Consider the following 13,442-nt stretch of genomic DNA (forward strand, 5'->3'; position numbering starts at 1 on the left):
ATGGCGGAGGAGCGCGTCTAAAACTTTTAAATATTACTCTTTCTGGGTCGCAAAATAAAATTGTAAGTTATTTTGAAGTGAGAATGTAGCTGTGTAAGCTTCAAATATCTGCTCGATTTATCAACATATCACATATTTCCAAACGTGCTCCGACGTTTTCCGAGACATCTGTTACCCACCAGCTCCATATACATTTTGGGGCATGTATTCTGTAATCTGTAATCTGTAATGGAATACATTTTAAAAGTAACCTTCCCAACACTGCCCACCAGCTCCATAGCAGACCGAGAGGTCGGCACATCGTTTTCAACCCTCCCATGCTCTTTCACTACTCAGGTTAAACATGATATATGAGTCTCTTAGGTAACTTCGAAATGTTAATGTTTGGTTTATTTGTTCCTGAGTAAATCGTTTTGGCTGAGATATATTTCAATTCAGGAGGAAACAAAGACAGCATGTTAATACGTGGAGATTCTGAAGGCTGCTTCAAAATGATCGATTATATTTTAAATCTTTGTTCAGTTCTCTTCCAAACCCCAGCAGCTGTCTGTTGTAATTTTTGAGTGTCCACTAAAATAAAAATAAAGTGTCCTAACATCTCACCTGTTTGTTTTTATTAAGGCATACATGTACATTATTTTTATTAATAGAGATTTCGCTGCTGAGGTCAAACATGATACATAAGTCACTTCGATCGCTTCTAAATGTTAATGTTTGGTTTATTTCAGTGTTTTCTTTGTTCCTGAGTCAGTCGGTTTGGCTGAGATTAAAGTTAAGCTTCATAACATGTTAGTCACAGTTGAATTAAGAGAGTAAAAACTCCGGACCTGTGACATCATCAAGTACGCTGTACAAATCGCTAGTCTGTGCGTGCCGGACTCTTGGGACTCGCGTACTTGAGGAAAGGCCATGGGAGTGTTTTTGTTCTTCTCGCGTTATTTTTTAGTCACCGCGAGAGTTGGAGAGAGTACTGAGACGAGCTGCTGAGTTTTGGCGGAACAGGAGCAGAGCAGGAATAATGGAGGAGGAAAGCCGGGACACGCAGAACAGCAACGGAGAGGAGTCCTCCTCAGCTCGCGCTGAGCTACAGGTGAGAGGTTATCACAGCTGAAAGAGGACGTGAAGGGGCACGAGGGACTTCCTGTTCAGGCTTTAACTTTGACAGAAGAAAGGAGACAAAACAACCATCGGGACACAGCCGCGCAGTTTAAGAAAACGATGTGCGCGTCTGCATCAGAACTTACGGTCCAAGCTGTAGACTCCGTCAGGAATGCATGGGGCGTTTAGGTGCATCTCGTAAACTCAGCAATCGTCCTCCCAGAAGCCGTGGTGGTTATTTAAACGGCTTTAAAAGTGGTATTATTATTATCAGGTAACAATTTGAGTTTTTTAATGTTTTAATGCGGAATTGAATGGATAATATTGGAGTTCTAGATTCAAATGTGTTCATGGCCATAAAAACAGGGGAAAGGCTGATGAAGAAACTGCATCTGCTCTATAACTACAGGTTAGTGCATCTGTACGGAGAAAGAGTCAGGTTGTTCTTATAGCTCTCTTGCACTACATCTATTTCACACTTACATTTTGTCTTCATTTATTTATTTATACTATTTGTATTTTGTTTGTTCTATTTATAAATATTAACCAGGCATCTGTGTGTGGATAGCAAAGAAAGAATTTCAATACACAGAGAAATACTTTTCTTTGTACATATGACAATAAACGCTTGAATCCTGAATCACTAAAGACAGTTTTTAATGCCACCAACAGCTATGCGCTTAATATGCAAGATGATCGTCTCTGCAGTTGTCATCACGCTCTGCAGGCGTTTGCAGTCCATAGCAGTAGTGCTGCTGTACCATGCAGTGATGCAGCTGGTCAGTGTGCTCTCCACAATGCAGTCTCTAAGAGCATCCACAGAGTTTTGTTGTGTCAAAAAACCTGCAGCGAGGACTGAGTTTATGATCTCTGAGCTAAACTTGCAAAACTCTTAATAATGTAGCGAGAACACATGGTTCAATACAAAAATGCTGGAGATGCAGCTTGAAAATTGCACAAAATAGTGTGGAATGAAGTAATGGAAACGACAAAGCTAATGATAATTATTCTTTTTAAATTGAATAAAGTAATTCTGTTGATTCCATGCTGTATTAATTGTGTTTCAGGTTGCTTTAGTTTCAGGCCTGCTTCTGTGTAGTCAAAGAATGTGAGCAGCTTGCATAGAAAGGGGAGTAGACCAAGGTGAGCGAGATAAGATGGGGAGACAGTGGTGTCACCATAGAGATGGAGAGAGAAAGTACTAGCAGTTGTGTCACAGAGAGCAGCTTCCACGAGTACATCCCTTTGTTTAGCCAGACCTCGCCCATAGAGAGCTCTAGCTGCTTGGTCTCCAAATCAAAATCAAATCACTTTTATTGTCACATCACATGTGCAGGCACACTGGCACAGCGCATGTGAGTGAAATTCTTGTGTGTGAGCTTCACAAGCAACAGAGATGTGCAAAACACAACAACACAAACGAGCAAAATACAAGAATGGCCAACCTGAAACTAATAAATATATGTACAATATATAATAGTGTATGCATTTCTGGATGTGTATACTAAATATTTTCTACGTGTGTGTGTGTGTGTGTGTGTGTGTGTGTGTGTGTACACATTTTTACAAATTAAATAGTAAAAAAATAATAAAATAAATATATAAAAATATACAGAGTTGAATATGTGCAAAACAAGTGGCATTTATATACAGTGTGGAGTGCATAATGTTGAAGTTCCAGTAGTGAAGCTGAGGTGTCTATGACGTGTTCAGCAGTCTGATGGCCTGATGGAAAAAGCTGTCTCTCAGTCTGCTGGTACAGGACCGGATGCTGCAGAACCTCCTTCCTGATGGAAGCAGTCTGAACAGTTTATGGCTGGGGTGACTGGAGTCCTTGATGATCCTCCCCGCTTTCCTCAGGCACCGCTTCCTGTAGATGTCTTGGAGGGAGGGAAGCTCACCTCCAATTATCCGTTCAGAGCACCGCACTACTCTCCGGAGAGCTTTGCGGTTGTAAGCGGTGCTGTTGCCATACCAGGTGGTGATGCATCCAGTGAAGATGCTCTCAATGGCACAGCGATAGAAGGTCCTGAGGATGCGGGGGCTCATGCCGAATCTTTTCAGTCTCCTGAGAAAGAAGAGGCGCTGCTGCGCCTTCTTCACTGTTTTGTTTGTGTGTACTGACCACGTAAGATCCTCAGCCAGATGTACACCAAGGAACCGGAAGCTGCTCACTCTCTCTACAGCAGCGCCGTTGATGGTGATGGGGGTGTGTACTTCTCTGCACCTCCGGAAGTCCACTATCAACTCCTTTGTCTTTGCGACGTTGAGGGTGAGATGGTTGTCTTGACACCAGTGGGTCAGGGCGCTGACCTCCTCCCTGTAGGCCGTCTCATCACTGTTGGTGATAAGACCCACCACTGTAGTGTCGTCCGCAAACTTCACAATGATGTTGGAGCTGTTAGTGGCTGTGCAGTCGTAGGTGTAGAGTGAGTACAGGAGAGGGCTCAGTACACACCCCTGTGGAGCACCAGTGTTCAGTGTGATGGGGGATGAGGTGATGCTGCCCAGTCAGACCACTTGGCGTCTGTCAGACAGGAAGCTAAGGATCCAGCTGCAGAGGGAGCTGCTCAGTCCTAGATCCTGCAGTTTCCTGTCCAGCTTCGAGGGAACGATGGTATTGAATGCTGAGCTGTAATCTACAAACAGCATTCTCACATACGTGTCTCTCTTCTCCAGGTGTGACAGGGCAGTATGTAGTGTCAGGGCTATGGCATCATCAGTGGACCTGTTGTGGCGGTATGCGAACTGTAGAGGGTCTAGTGAGTCGGGTAGTGCAGAGCGGATTAAGTCCCTGACCAGCTTCTCGAAGCATTTGCTCACGATGGGGGTCAGGGCTACAGGTCGCCAGTCGTTCAATGAGGAGATGGTGGAGGATTTGGGTACAGGGACGATGGTGGCCATTTTGAAGCAGGCTGGGACTACAGACAGAGAGAGGGAAAGGTTGAAGATGTGCGTGAACACTCCAGCCAGCTGAGCCGCGCATGACTTGAGGACGCGGCCGGGAATCCCGTCCGGACCAGTAGCTTTGCGTGCGTTCACCTTCCTGAAGCACCTCCGCACATCCTCCTCAGACACAGTGTGCGCACTGACGTCATCCGCGGTGCGCACACTGTCCGGTCTCATGGTGTTCGCTGTGTCGAATCTAGCGTAGAATACGTTTAGATCCTCACACAGAGAGGCCGTGGTCTGCGGTGTGCTGGTTTTCCCTCTAAAGTCTGCAATCGTGTTTAGTCCCTGCCACATACTCCGAGGGTTGTCAAACTGTTGCTCCACCCTGTCCCTGTACTCACGTTTGGCTGCTTTGATCGTCTTCCGGAGTTGGTAATGTGCGTGTTTGTAGTCCGATGTGTTCGCCGAGGCAAAAGCGGTGCTCTGTGCCGCGCGAACATCTCCGTTAATCCAGGGTTTTTGATTTGGGAAGGATTTAACTGTTCTGGATGGGACGACATCTTCCACGCATTTCCTGATAAATCCACAGACTGAGTCTGTGTACTCATCAATGTCCCTAGCAGCCACGTGAAACATTTCCCAGTCCGCGTGATCAAAACAGTCCCGCAGATATGTGTTCACTGAATGCTTGGAAAATAAAGAGTGTCAAATGAAGTTCTTGTCTCTGTTTGATCTCTACCATCAAAACAATCTGTTAAGTTGGCGAACTTCAACAATAGTTTATTAGAAAACAGCTTAGAGAAAGTGGAGAAGCTCAGACAAAACTAAACAAATAAATAATAAATATAATAATAGAGCGGGGGGTGATGTCCACACATAATGTACTCGCACTAGTTTCTCCCTGCAGAGGAAACACAAGACAGTCAGACACACACACATCACTCCACTAGTGCACAAACACAAAAAGTAGATTAGATTAGAACAGGATGTTCTGAACACAACACCCTGTTTGTTATCAGATGGATACTCAGTAGGTGAGGCCATAAATAAATGTCCCGTAGAGCTACTCTGTTGTAATCTTACAGTATTTATTAACTTTAAATACTCCAGTGTGAATTACTTTGTGGTCGGCTGTTCCAAAGTTTGTGAGTGGAGGATCTCTGAGTTTGGACTCGAGAGAAAGTCAGAAACAAAAACATTGTTTCAGCCTGGGAGCCAAACCGGAGTGAGCTGCTCTTGTGTTCAGTTTTATGTAGAGCTGGGCGATATAAGATTTTTTCATATCATGTTTAAGTTTCAAAATAGAACAAACGAAATAGACTAAATTGTCAATTTCACTTAAAAACAAAATATTAATTCTAAAAATAAATCTTAGTTTGTTTTACAGAAGAACAGACAAAACTGACTAACTTTTGTCAATATCAAATAAACTGAGAACTAAAAGGAAATTCTCAATCTCTCCTTGTTGTATAGCTGAGCTTTTCAAACAGTTTTAACAGTTACTTTAGTCTGACAAAAGCCGAATGACGAATTACCACTTCCAGTCAGAGACTGAGCTGCACCGCTTTATTGTATTTCCAGACTTGCTTTCGGCACATTTACAGTGCACGCTACTCTGTTTTTGTCAGACTTGAAATAGCTGAAATACCTTCACACTACGGAACTTCTGTGGCTCTTCCGTTCGACAATCTCTCCGGCATTGGAACCATCATCTGTTTTCCCTTCGGTCACGCTTTCGGTTGATGTTTCTCTAGTCGGCACACTCATTTCCTCCATTACCCGGGCGGCACGGCGGCTGGCTGCTTCCCAAACAAACACACGTGCGGCTTGGCACTTGTGCTGTACGTAACAAGTCACGTGACGTGATGCTGTGGCTGTGATTGGTTCGGGTCTGCGCTACTTAATTTGGATTGGCTGTTGTTCCCTTTTTTTTAAGAGGACAAGAGAGATGAGGCCTATCGCAATAGTTTAACTTTTCTATCGAGAAAAAGTTATTTCACAATACATATCGTTATCGTTCTATCGCCCAGCTCTAGTTTTATTAATTTCATGTGCAGAGCTCACAATGAGCTGCAGTCTGCTGAAGCATGAATCTGAGGATAGCACGAGGCACTCAGAGGTCAGCGTGATAACACTGGTTATCCTCCCTCAGCTAAACATGCTCTACAATGAAGGAGAGAGGAAGAAAGTAGGCAGGGAGGGAACAGGGAAGGAAAGGAGGAGGTGAGATGGGAGAGAAGTAAACATGGAGAGAGAGAGAAAGAAATGAGGAGGTAGAGATGGAAAGCAGTTTGAAAGAAGAGTGGATAGAAAGATAGAGAACCAAACAAAGAGGAAGAGAAGGAAATAACTAAGAGAGAAATGAACAAGGAGGGTGAGAAGAAATTAAGGAGAGGTTGAAGCCAATGAGGAAGGAGAGAAGAAGAAAGGAAGTAGAAGATAATGAAATGACGTGTTAATAAGGAAAGAAAGAAAACATTTCCTCCTTGTTTCAGTATCTGCGTTTTCTTCTTCTCCTTTTCTTCCCTTCCTACTTGTCTCTCTGTCCACCTCTTCTACAGGTGAAACTCGAAAAATTTGAATATCATGTTCAATTATTTCATTAATTCAACTTAAAAGGTGAAACTAATGTACTATATAGACTCATTACATGCAATGCTAGATATTTCCAGCCTTTATTTGTTAGTATTTTGGTGATTATGGCTTATAGTTTATGAAAACTCCAAATTCAAAAGCTCAAAAAATTAGAATATTGTTCAATATTTTAGGCTCAAAGTGTCACACTCTAATCAGCTTATTAAACCAAAACACCTGCAAAGGGTTCCTGAGCTTTGAAATGGTCTCTTAGTCTGGTTTAGTAGGAATCACAATCATGGGGGAGACCGCTGACCTGACAGTTGTGCAGAAAACCATCATTAACACATTCCATAAGAAGGGAAAGCCTCAAAAAGCAATTGCATAAGAAGTTGGGTGTTTCTGAAGTGGTATTTCAAAGCACATTAATAGAAAGTTATGTGGAAGGGAAAAGTGTGGAAGATAAAGGTGCACTGTGCTTTGTTAAGTCCAGAGTAAATGCAGCCGTCTACCAGGACATTTTGGAGCATGTTATGCTTTCTTCTGCCGACAAGCTTTATGGAGATGCTGACTTCATTTTGCAGCAGGAATTGGCACCTGCCCACACTGCCAAAAGATCCAAAACCTGGTCCAATGAACATGGGAATGCTGTGCTTGATTGGTCAGCAAACTCACCTGACCTGAAACCCATAGAGAATCTATGGGGCATTGCCAAGAGAAAGATGAGAGACATGAGACTGAACAATGCATCCTGGTCTTCACAGCACCTCAGCAGTGCCACAGGCTGATTGCATCCATGCCACGCTGCATTGAATCAGTAATTCATGCAAAAGGGGCCCAAACCAAGTACTGAGTACATAAGCATGATTATACTTTTCAGAGCTCTGACATTTCTGTATTTAAAATCCTTGTTTTATTGATTTCATGTAATATTCTAATTTTCTGAGATTTTGGGGTTCTCATAAGCTGTAACCCATAATCATTAAAATTATAACAAATAAAGGGTTTTAAATATCTTGCTTTGCAATGTCTATCCTATTATTAGGTTGAGCTTTTAAACTAAATGATTGAAATAAATGAAATTTTGCACGATATTCTAATTTTTCAAGTTTCGCATGTATTTCTCCTCCCTTTTTCCATCCGCCCTCCTCCACCAGGTTTCAAAGCTCAGTCCCAGCATTTTATGAACCCGTGTGTTGTCTCTGTAATTACATTCACCTTGTTGTACCAAATTGTCCTTCTTTTTCCTCTTTTGCCATAGAAACGTGGTGGCCACAAGAGACCCAGACATCATGGCTCCCAGCACCATGACAACGCCTCAAACAAGAATCGGAAGATTCACATGGATGACAAACAGTACAGCTGTGATCAATGCCCATCCACTTTCGCTCGACTGCAGACTTTCTTAACGCACCAGCGTGTTCACACAGGAGAGAGACCGTACAGCTGTGACACATGTGGCTCAGCTTTCACTCAGTTGTCTCATCTGAGGAGGCACGAGCGAAGTCACATCGGGAAGAAACCATACAGGTGTGATCAGTGCCCTTCCACTTTCACTCAACTAAGTGGTTTCTTGATCCACCAGCGTGTTCACACAGGAGAGAGACCGTACAGCTGTGACACATGTGGCTCAGCTTTCACTCAGTCATCCCATCTGAGGAAGCACAAACGAAGTCACACCGGGGAGAGGCCATACAGCTGTGATCAGTGTGGTCAGACTTTTACTCTAAAATGTAGTCTGAACACTCACTGCATACGTTTGCACACAGCAGAGAAACCATACAGCTGCGACCAGTGTGGTAAAAGTTTTGCATTGAAATTTTCCCTGAAAGTCCACCAGCAAATCCACACCGGAGAGAGTCCGCCCTGGTGTGAGGAGTGTGGAAAACCTTTTTCTCACACGTGCTCCCTTAAAAGTCATCAAAGAGTTATCATTGGAGAAAGGCCGTACAGCTGCGACAAGTGTGGGAAAAGTTTCAAGCAGAAATGTATTTTACAAAAACACAGCAAAACTCACACTGGAGAGAAGCCATACAACTGTGAGGAGTGCGGGCAGAGTTTCACCCGCCCGTGCTCTCTGAGGAAACATCAGCGTATCCATACCGGAGAAAGACCGTACAGCTGTGATGAGTGTGGGAAAGCCTTCAGTCGGCAGTTCAGCCTGACATGTCACATGCGAATCCATACAGGAGAAAAACCATACTGGTGTGAGGACTGCGGGCAAACGTTCCGTCACAAGGGCACCTTCAAACAACACCGAGAACAACATCAGAACAGGACAGAGAACTTGGAGCTGGGATCAGCAGAAGTCTCTTTATAAAATAACCATTTCATGTTTCATGTAGAAGATTTTCAGATCTTCTTCCTTTTTACTGTCTGCAGTGGAATTCCATCTGAGATTGTTCTATTGTTCAGAACATCATAAACACATTTGTGTGGTCTGCTTGTTGCAGTGTGCTGCTGTGAGGGGGAAAAAACGCTGAACAACAGAAATGAAAAACTTTCTGTTGCACTCTTAAATTAATACTGTGAATAATACCTATGGGAGATTTAAAAACAAACAAACAAACACCCAATTAAAGACGACAAACATTTATTTAATGTAGGCACAGAAAATGAGACTGACCAGAACCCACCTCCACAAACTTGCTGTAAAACCAGAGGAGAAGATGTCCTCAGGGATCCACAGACCACCAGGAGCTGCTCACAGTTCTGCATATCGGGTATTTGAGAGCCCCCAATCAAAACCCTTTGCTCCTGTTAGGACGATAAATGGCACACTTCTTCCTTAAGGACCACAAACTTGTGCTTCCTGTAGAAGCTGCCCTGATCCTGCCTTTTTCTGAAGCTATGTTGTTACAGTGCTGAACCACTACCTGGAGAAAAAAAAAACCTAAAACGAAGTAAAACTGCATTTATTTTACTTTGTTTTTTCTGCTGCAAAGTAAAGTTTGTTTCCTTTTCAGGGACTGTAAAATGAAATCATTAACCTCATTAATGTTTATTATAATGTTTGTTGACAAAAAAATAAAGGGATGCGAACCAGTCTGGTCCTTTCTGTAAGTTTCAAAGAAAATAACCTAAATATCTAAACATGTCACAGCTCTCTTTATCATCTGAGTTTTATTGTGTAAAAAATCAGAAAAAAAATATCTAAAACTAATAAAAACTGACCTGAAATCAGCAAAATGACTAAAAATAAACCAAAAAGATGAATGAGTCTAAATCACAGTGCAGTCAAACATGCAGCTGCTTGAGACTCCATAATTTTATTAACAATTTCAATAATTACAGTGGATCAAGCATGGTAATATTTAAATGGGAAAGCAACAGAACTGGAGTTCATGAAAAATTTAAACTTTTTATTACCAAACAGAGACAAGGCACAGATGCGAAGTTTAGTTTAATAAATGTTCAGGCTCAAACAGAAAAAACAAAACATGGGAACACGTTTATTTACAGAAACTCAGCTCATTGTTTCAGCTTAAACTGCTGGGATGCAAACAGAGGCTGATACTCACTGTGCTATGATCTGCTTTCATGCTCAGTGCTCATTAAAACTTCAGAGCTTGATTGATCGGGACAGTTAAACATTTAACACGTGGAGCTACATGTTCTGTGACGCTTCAGTAGTTAATAATAATAATAATAATCGCATCATTTACTGGTTAATAAGTGATCATAACAATGGGGGGATAGTCTCTACAGCCCCAGCTCAAGCCCCGCCTCATTTTCATGGAGGCCTTGGTCAGGCACGTCAAAGGTCAGCCCGGCCTCTCGCTCAATGCTGTCACCCCACAGTCGCAGGAACTCAGAGTTTTCCTCTCTGGCACCGCCCACGTCGCCAACTTCAGACACGCCTCCCTCTGCAGCCACTTCTGAGATCAGACCGGGTTCTCTGTGCCGAGGTCGTGTCAGGAGGTGGTGGAAGGTCATCAGCAAAGGCTGGTAGGGGGCGGGGTAAAAAGAGACAGGGGGGAGTCACACTAGAGTTGATTTATTTTGTAGAACCTAAAGGAGCCAAGAAGACGACGAGCTGACTTGAGGGGGAGGCTGGGTTAGTTCCATAGACCCAACCAGGAGACGGGACAAGCCCACCTAATGCGTCATCATTACACTTTCATCAATCAGAGATCAGTTTGAACCAGCTGTGCTTTCAGTCTCGTCTCAGCTCGTGTTTTAGTTTTATTGCTGTAAGTCACGTGACCTGCACAGGACTGCAGACAGAAATAACCTAAAACCTGACAGGTGCATATTTTTATATTAGCATCCATCAACATCAATGTAACATAATATAATAGATATAATATGTAATAGAATATAATATAATTTAAGCTGTCTGCGCCCCAGAGTCTCACTCATCTGATCTTCCAGACGATCAGATCAAACATTCTTGTTTAAAGTATTGCCCAGGTGTGTGTGATGTCACTGTGATGTCACCCTGTGTTGGCTCTCCACGCTGTCCTCTCCATCTCTGGTGTCTCTCTCTCCGTCGCCTTCTTGCTCGCCCGCTCTCTCTCCTAGTAAAACTAGCTCATTGATCCACAGGTTGGTGCTGGTGGTGCTGTTGGTGTCACTGGGAGGCTGGAGGAGCTCCTCACTCTGACACACACAGACACACATTTAACATTTAATCTCATTGAAATAAGCTTTATTTACATCAAAGTGACGGCTCACCTCCTGAGAGGAGTCCACCTGCTCCACAGCCTGCAGGATATGACATCACACACACGTCATGACATCACACATTGTAGCACAGTAAGAGTGACGATATTTGTTTACGGAGCTGAGTGTGTGTGTGTTACCGTGTTCTCCAGGTTCTGCCGTTCTCGCACCATTTGTGGACCCTGTAAACATCGACCAAACGGACTGATTCAGTCACTCTGTCCTTAATAACCACAGCTGATTGGTCACATGGCACAGTGACGCTCATTTTAACGCTGCAGTTTCTCTTTCTTTTAATCTACAAGGTAAAAAACTACAAATAAGAAAAAACTCAGCACGTGTCAGGACGTAATGACTGCAGATGGAGGACATATTATAAAATTATTTCTGATGGCTATTATAAAACTCCGTTCAGTTTTTACCAAATTAAAGATTTTACCAGACTCTAACCTCAAAGCTGCAAATAGACTCAGAGTATACAGTGAGATTGTGTTGTAACTCAGGTCACCTCTGACCTCTGAACTCTGGCTTGACTCCGAGGAAACTGATGAAGAGGAGGAGGAGGAGGAGGAGGAAGTGATCTTCTGAGCGGGGTCAGGAGGGGCCGAAGGCTGCAGACACACAGTGATGTTAGAAACTGAAGACTTCAGATGAAGATGCTTTAATGTAAGGAAGGTAGTAGGGTTTCATCTGGATACACATGTTACAGCGTGTATCACAACACAAGGCTCAGGCTGAAGAAATAGCTGCATCAATATCTGCCTGAAGAAAACACCTCAAAATACAAGTTTACTACAACTCTGATGGAGTCTGCTGCTCTAGCTGTAGCCACATAGAACTGAGAGTACTCTGTGTACTTGTACTGCACTGACTCACTGCTGTTTGGTCCACTTGGCTCTGCAGGAGGAGCTGAAGGCTGTGGAGTTCTCCTGGAAGCTGCAGACAAAAACAAACATGTCTCAGAGTCACAGATGAGCCTCATGTCTCATGAACTGACCAGTATGATCCAGCCTTACTGGCACAGCCTGGTTCTGATCCAGCAGGCTGACGATCATCAGAAGCAGCCACATCGTAACAAGCTCTCGGGGCGGTCCTGGAGGTCCGGGGTAATCCTGGTCCTGTGGGGGGTCCTGCAGGTTCTGACCGAGTCTTGCTCTGCTCCGTCTGTTTTATTGCGTGTTTGGCAGGAAGTGTCATGTCATCATGTCGCCCTCAGTCCCTGCCCCCCTCCCACGGATGTTACGCCCATCAAGAGAAACATCAACAACAACAACAGGCTGATTTATACTGGCAGGGAGTGTCTCTGTGTGTGAGAGCAAGTGTTCACTGCAGTAAGGGTGTGATGTGAAAGCAGTCGTCATGCAGATGTTTTATTGTTTCTTCTGATGGAAGCAGCTATTTAACATGGCGAAGCTCAAAGTGCTTCCATCCTGCTTTAATGGGGAGAAATCAAACCTCAGGACACATTTGGATGTTTGTGGTTCCTCAGGTGTGTCCAGGCCCTTCATTAGTCCAGAGCTCCGCCCTCTGATCCAGGACTTTGGGTTTATTTTGTATAGTTTAACTTTTATTTAACTGATGATGTCAGAGGAAGCGAAATAAGATAAAGAAAAAGTATCAGGATTAAAAGTACTTCCAGATGAGGTGTGTGTCAGATTCATGGAGCTGCGGTGAACCAACACAACAACACATCCAGCTGGCAGTAAACACATTTCACAACCAGCAGGACTTCCTGCCACACAACCACACGACACCAGAAAGAGAGGAAGCCAAGTGTTACAGAAGAGGCTCAACAATAAACCAGCTTAGACACAACCATCAGTTTCATAATAAATTCTGCTTTAATATTCATCGTCCTATCACAGTTCACCTTTTTTGTAATCATCTCAGGTCTGACTTCTTAGTAGGGATGATGGGAATTTTCAGATCCTGCAGTTCAAATAATTTATTTAAATTAATGAAGGTGCGGCTGTTTTTAATGTTTTTAGAATTGTTTTAAATTGTTTTAAAATCCCATTGAAAGTAGAAGACTTTGTGAGTCCAGTCCTTCCCGTTTCAGGGTATCTGGTCATGTGACTTGTGAGTTTGGCCTGCTGGAATAAACTTTATCCACCAACATGTGGTCTTTATTATGAAAAGCATGAGTTTACACACCAAAGAACCCAAACCTTTCTAATAGCAACTGGCTTGCTTTTATACTCTACCTGATTCAG

At 43.3% G+C, this 13,442-nt stretch overlaps 2 protein-coding genes across 2 annotated transcripts; one reads left to right on the forward strand and one right to left on the reverse strand.

The window, feature by feature from the left end:
- The first annotated feature begins 930 nt into the window (after positions 1–930).
- Positions 931–9,610, forward strand: LOC101483015 (uncharacterized). The gene is made up of 2 exons (XM_004576147.4): positions 931–1,090; positions 7,826–9,610. Exons 1-2 carry the CDS (start codon positions 1,019–1,021, stop codon positions 8,882–8,884), a joined length of 1,131 nt encoding a protein of 376 aa, XP_004576204.2. The 5' UTR covers positions 931–1,018; the 3' UTR covers positions 8,885–9,610.
- Positions 9,611–9,905: 295 nt separating this feature from the next.
- On the reverse strand, positions 9,906–12,586 carry LOC101483781 (uncharacterized). Its single transcript, XM_014414291.4, has 7 exons — positions 12,246–12,586; positions 12,106–12,165; positions 11,745–11,840; positions 11,370–11,411; positions 11,242–11,271; positions 11,005–11,166; positions 9,906–10,509 (listed from the first exon to the last, which is right to left on the reverse strand). The coding sequence occupies exons 1-7, from the start codon at positions 12,297–12,299 to the stop codon at positions 10,267–10,269; spliced, it is 687 nt and encodes a 228-aa protein (XP_014269777.3). The 5' UTR covers positions 12,300–12,586; the 3' UTR covers positions 9,906–10,266.
- Positions 12,587–13,442: the final 856 nt, after the last annotated feature.

Source organism: Maylandia zebra, linkage group LG3, assembly GCF_041146795.1.
Source record: "Maylandia zebra isolate NMK-2024a linkage group LG3, Mzebra_GT3a, whole genome shotgun sequence".
Taxonomy (NCBI): domain Eukaryota; kingdom Metazoa; phylum Chordata; class Actinopteri; order Cichliformes; family Cichlidae; genus Maylandia; species Maylandia zebra.

Coding starts and splice junctions, on each gene's coding strand:
- LOC101483015 (XM_004576147.4), top strand. CDS start 1,019: ATGGAGGAGGAAAGCCGGGACACGCAGAACAGCAACGGAGAGGAGTCC. Junction 1,091..7,825: donor CAGCTCGCGCTGAGCTACAG/GTGAGAGGTTAT, acceptor CTTTTGCCATAG/AAACGTGGTGGCCACAAGAG.
- LOC101483781 (XM_014414291.4), bottom strand. CDS start 12,299: ATGTGGCTGCTTCTGATGATCGTCAGCCTGCTGGATCAGAACCAGGCT. Junction 11,412..11,744: donor AGTCAAGCCAGAGTTCAGAG/GTCAGAGGTGAC, acceptor CGATGTTTACAG/GGTCCACAAATGGTGCGAGA. Junction 11,167..11,241: donor AGGTGGACTCCTCTCAGGAG/GTGAGCCGTCAC, acceptor TGTGTGTGTCAG/AGTGAGGAGCTCCTCCAGCC.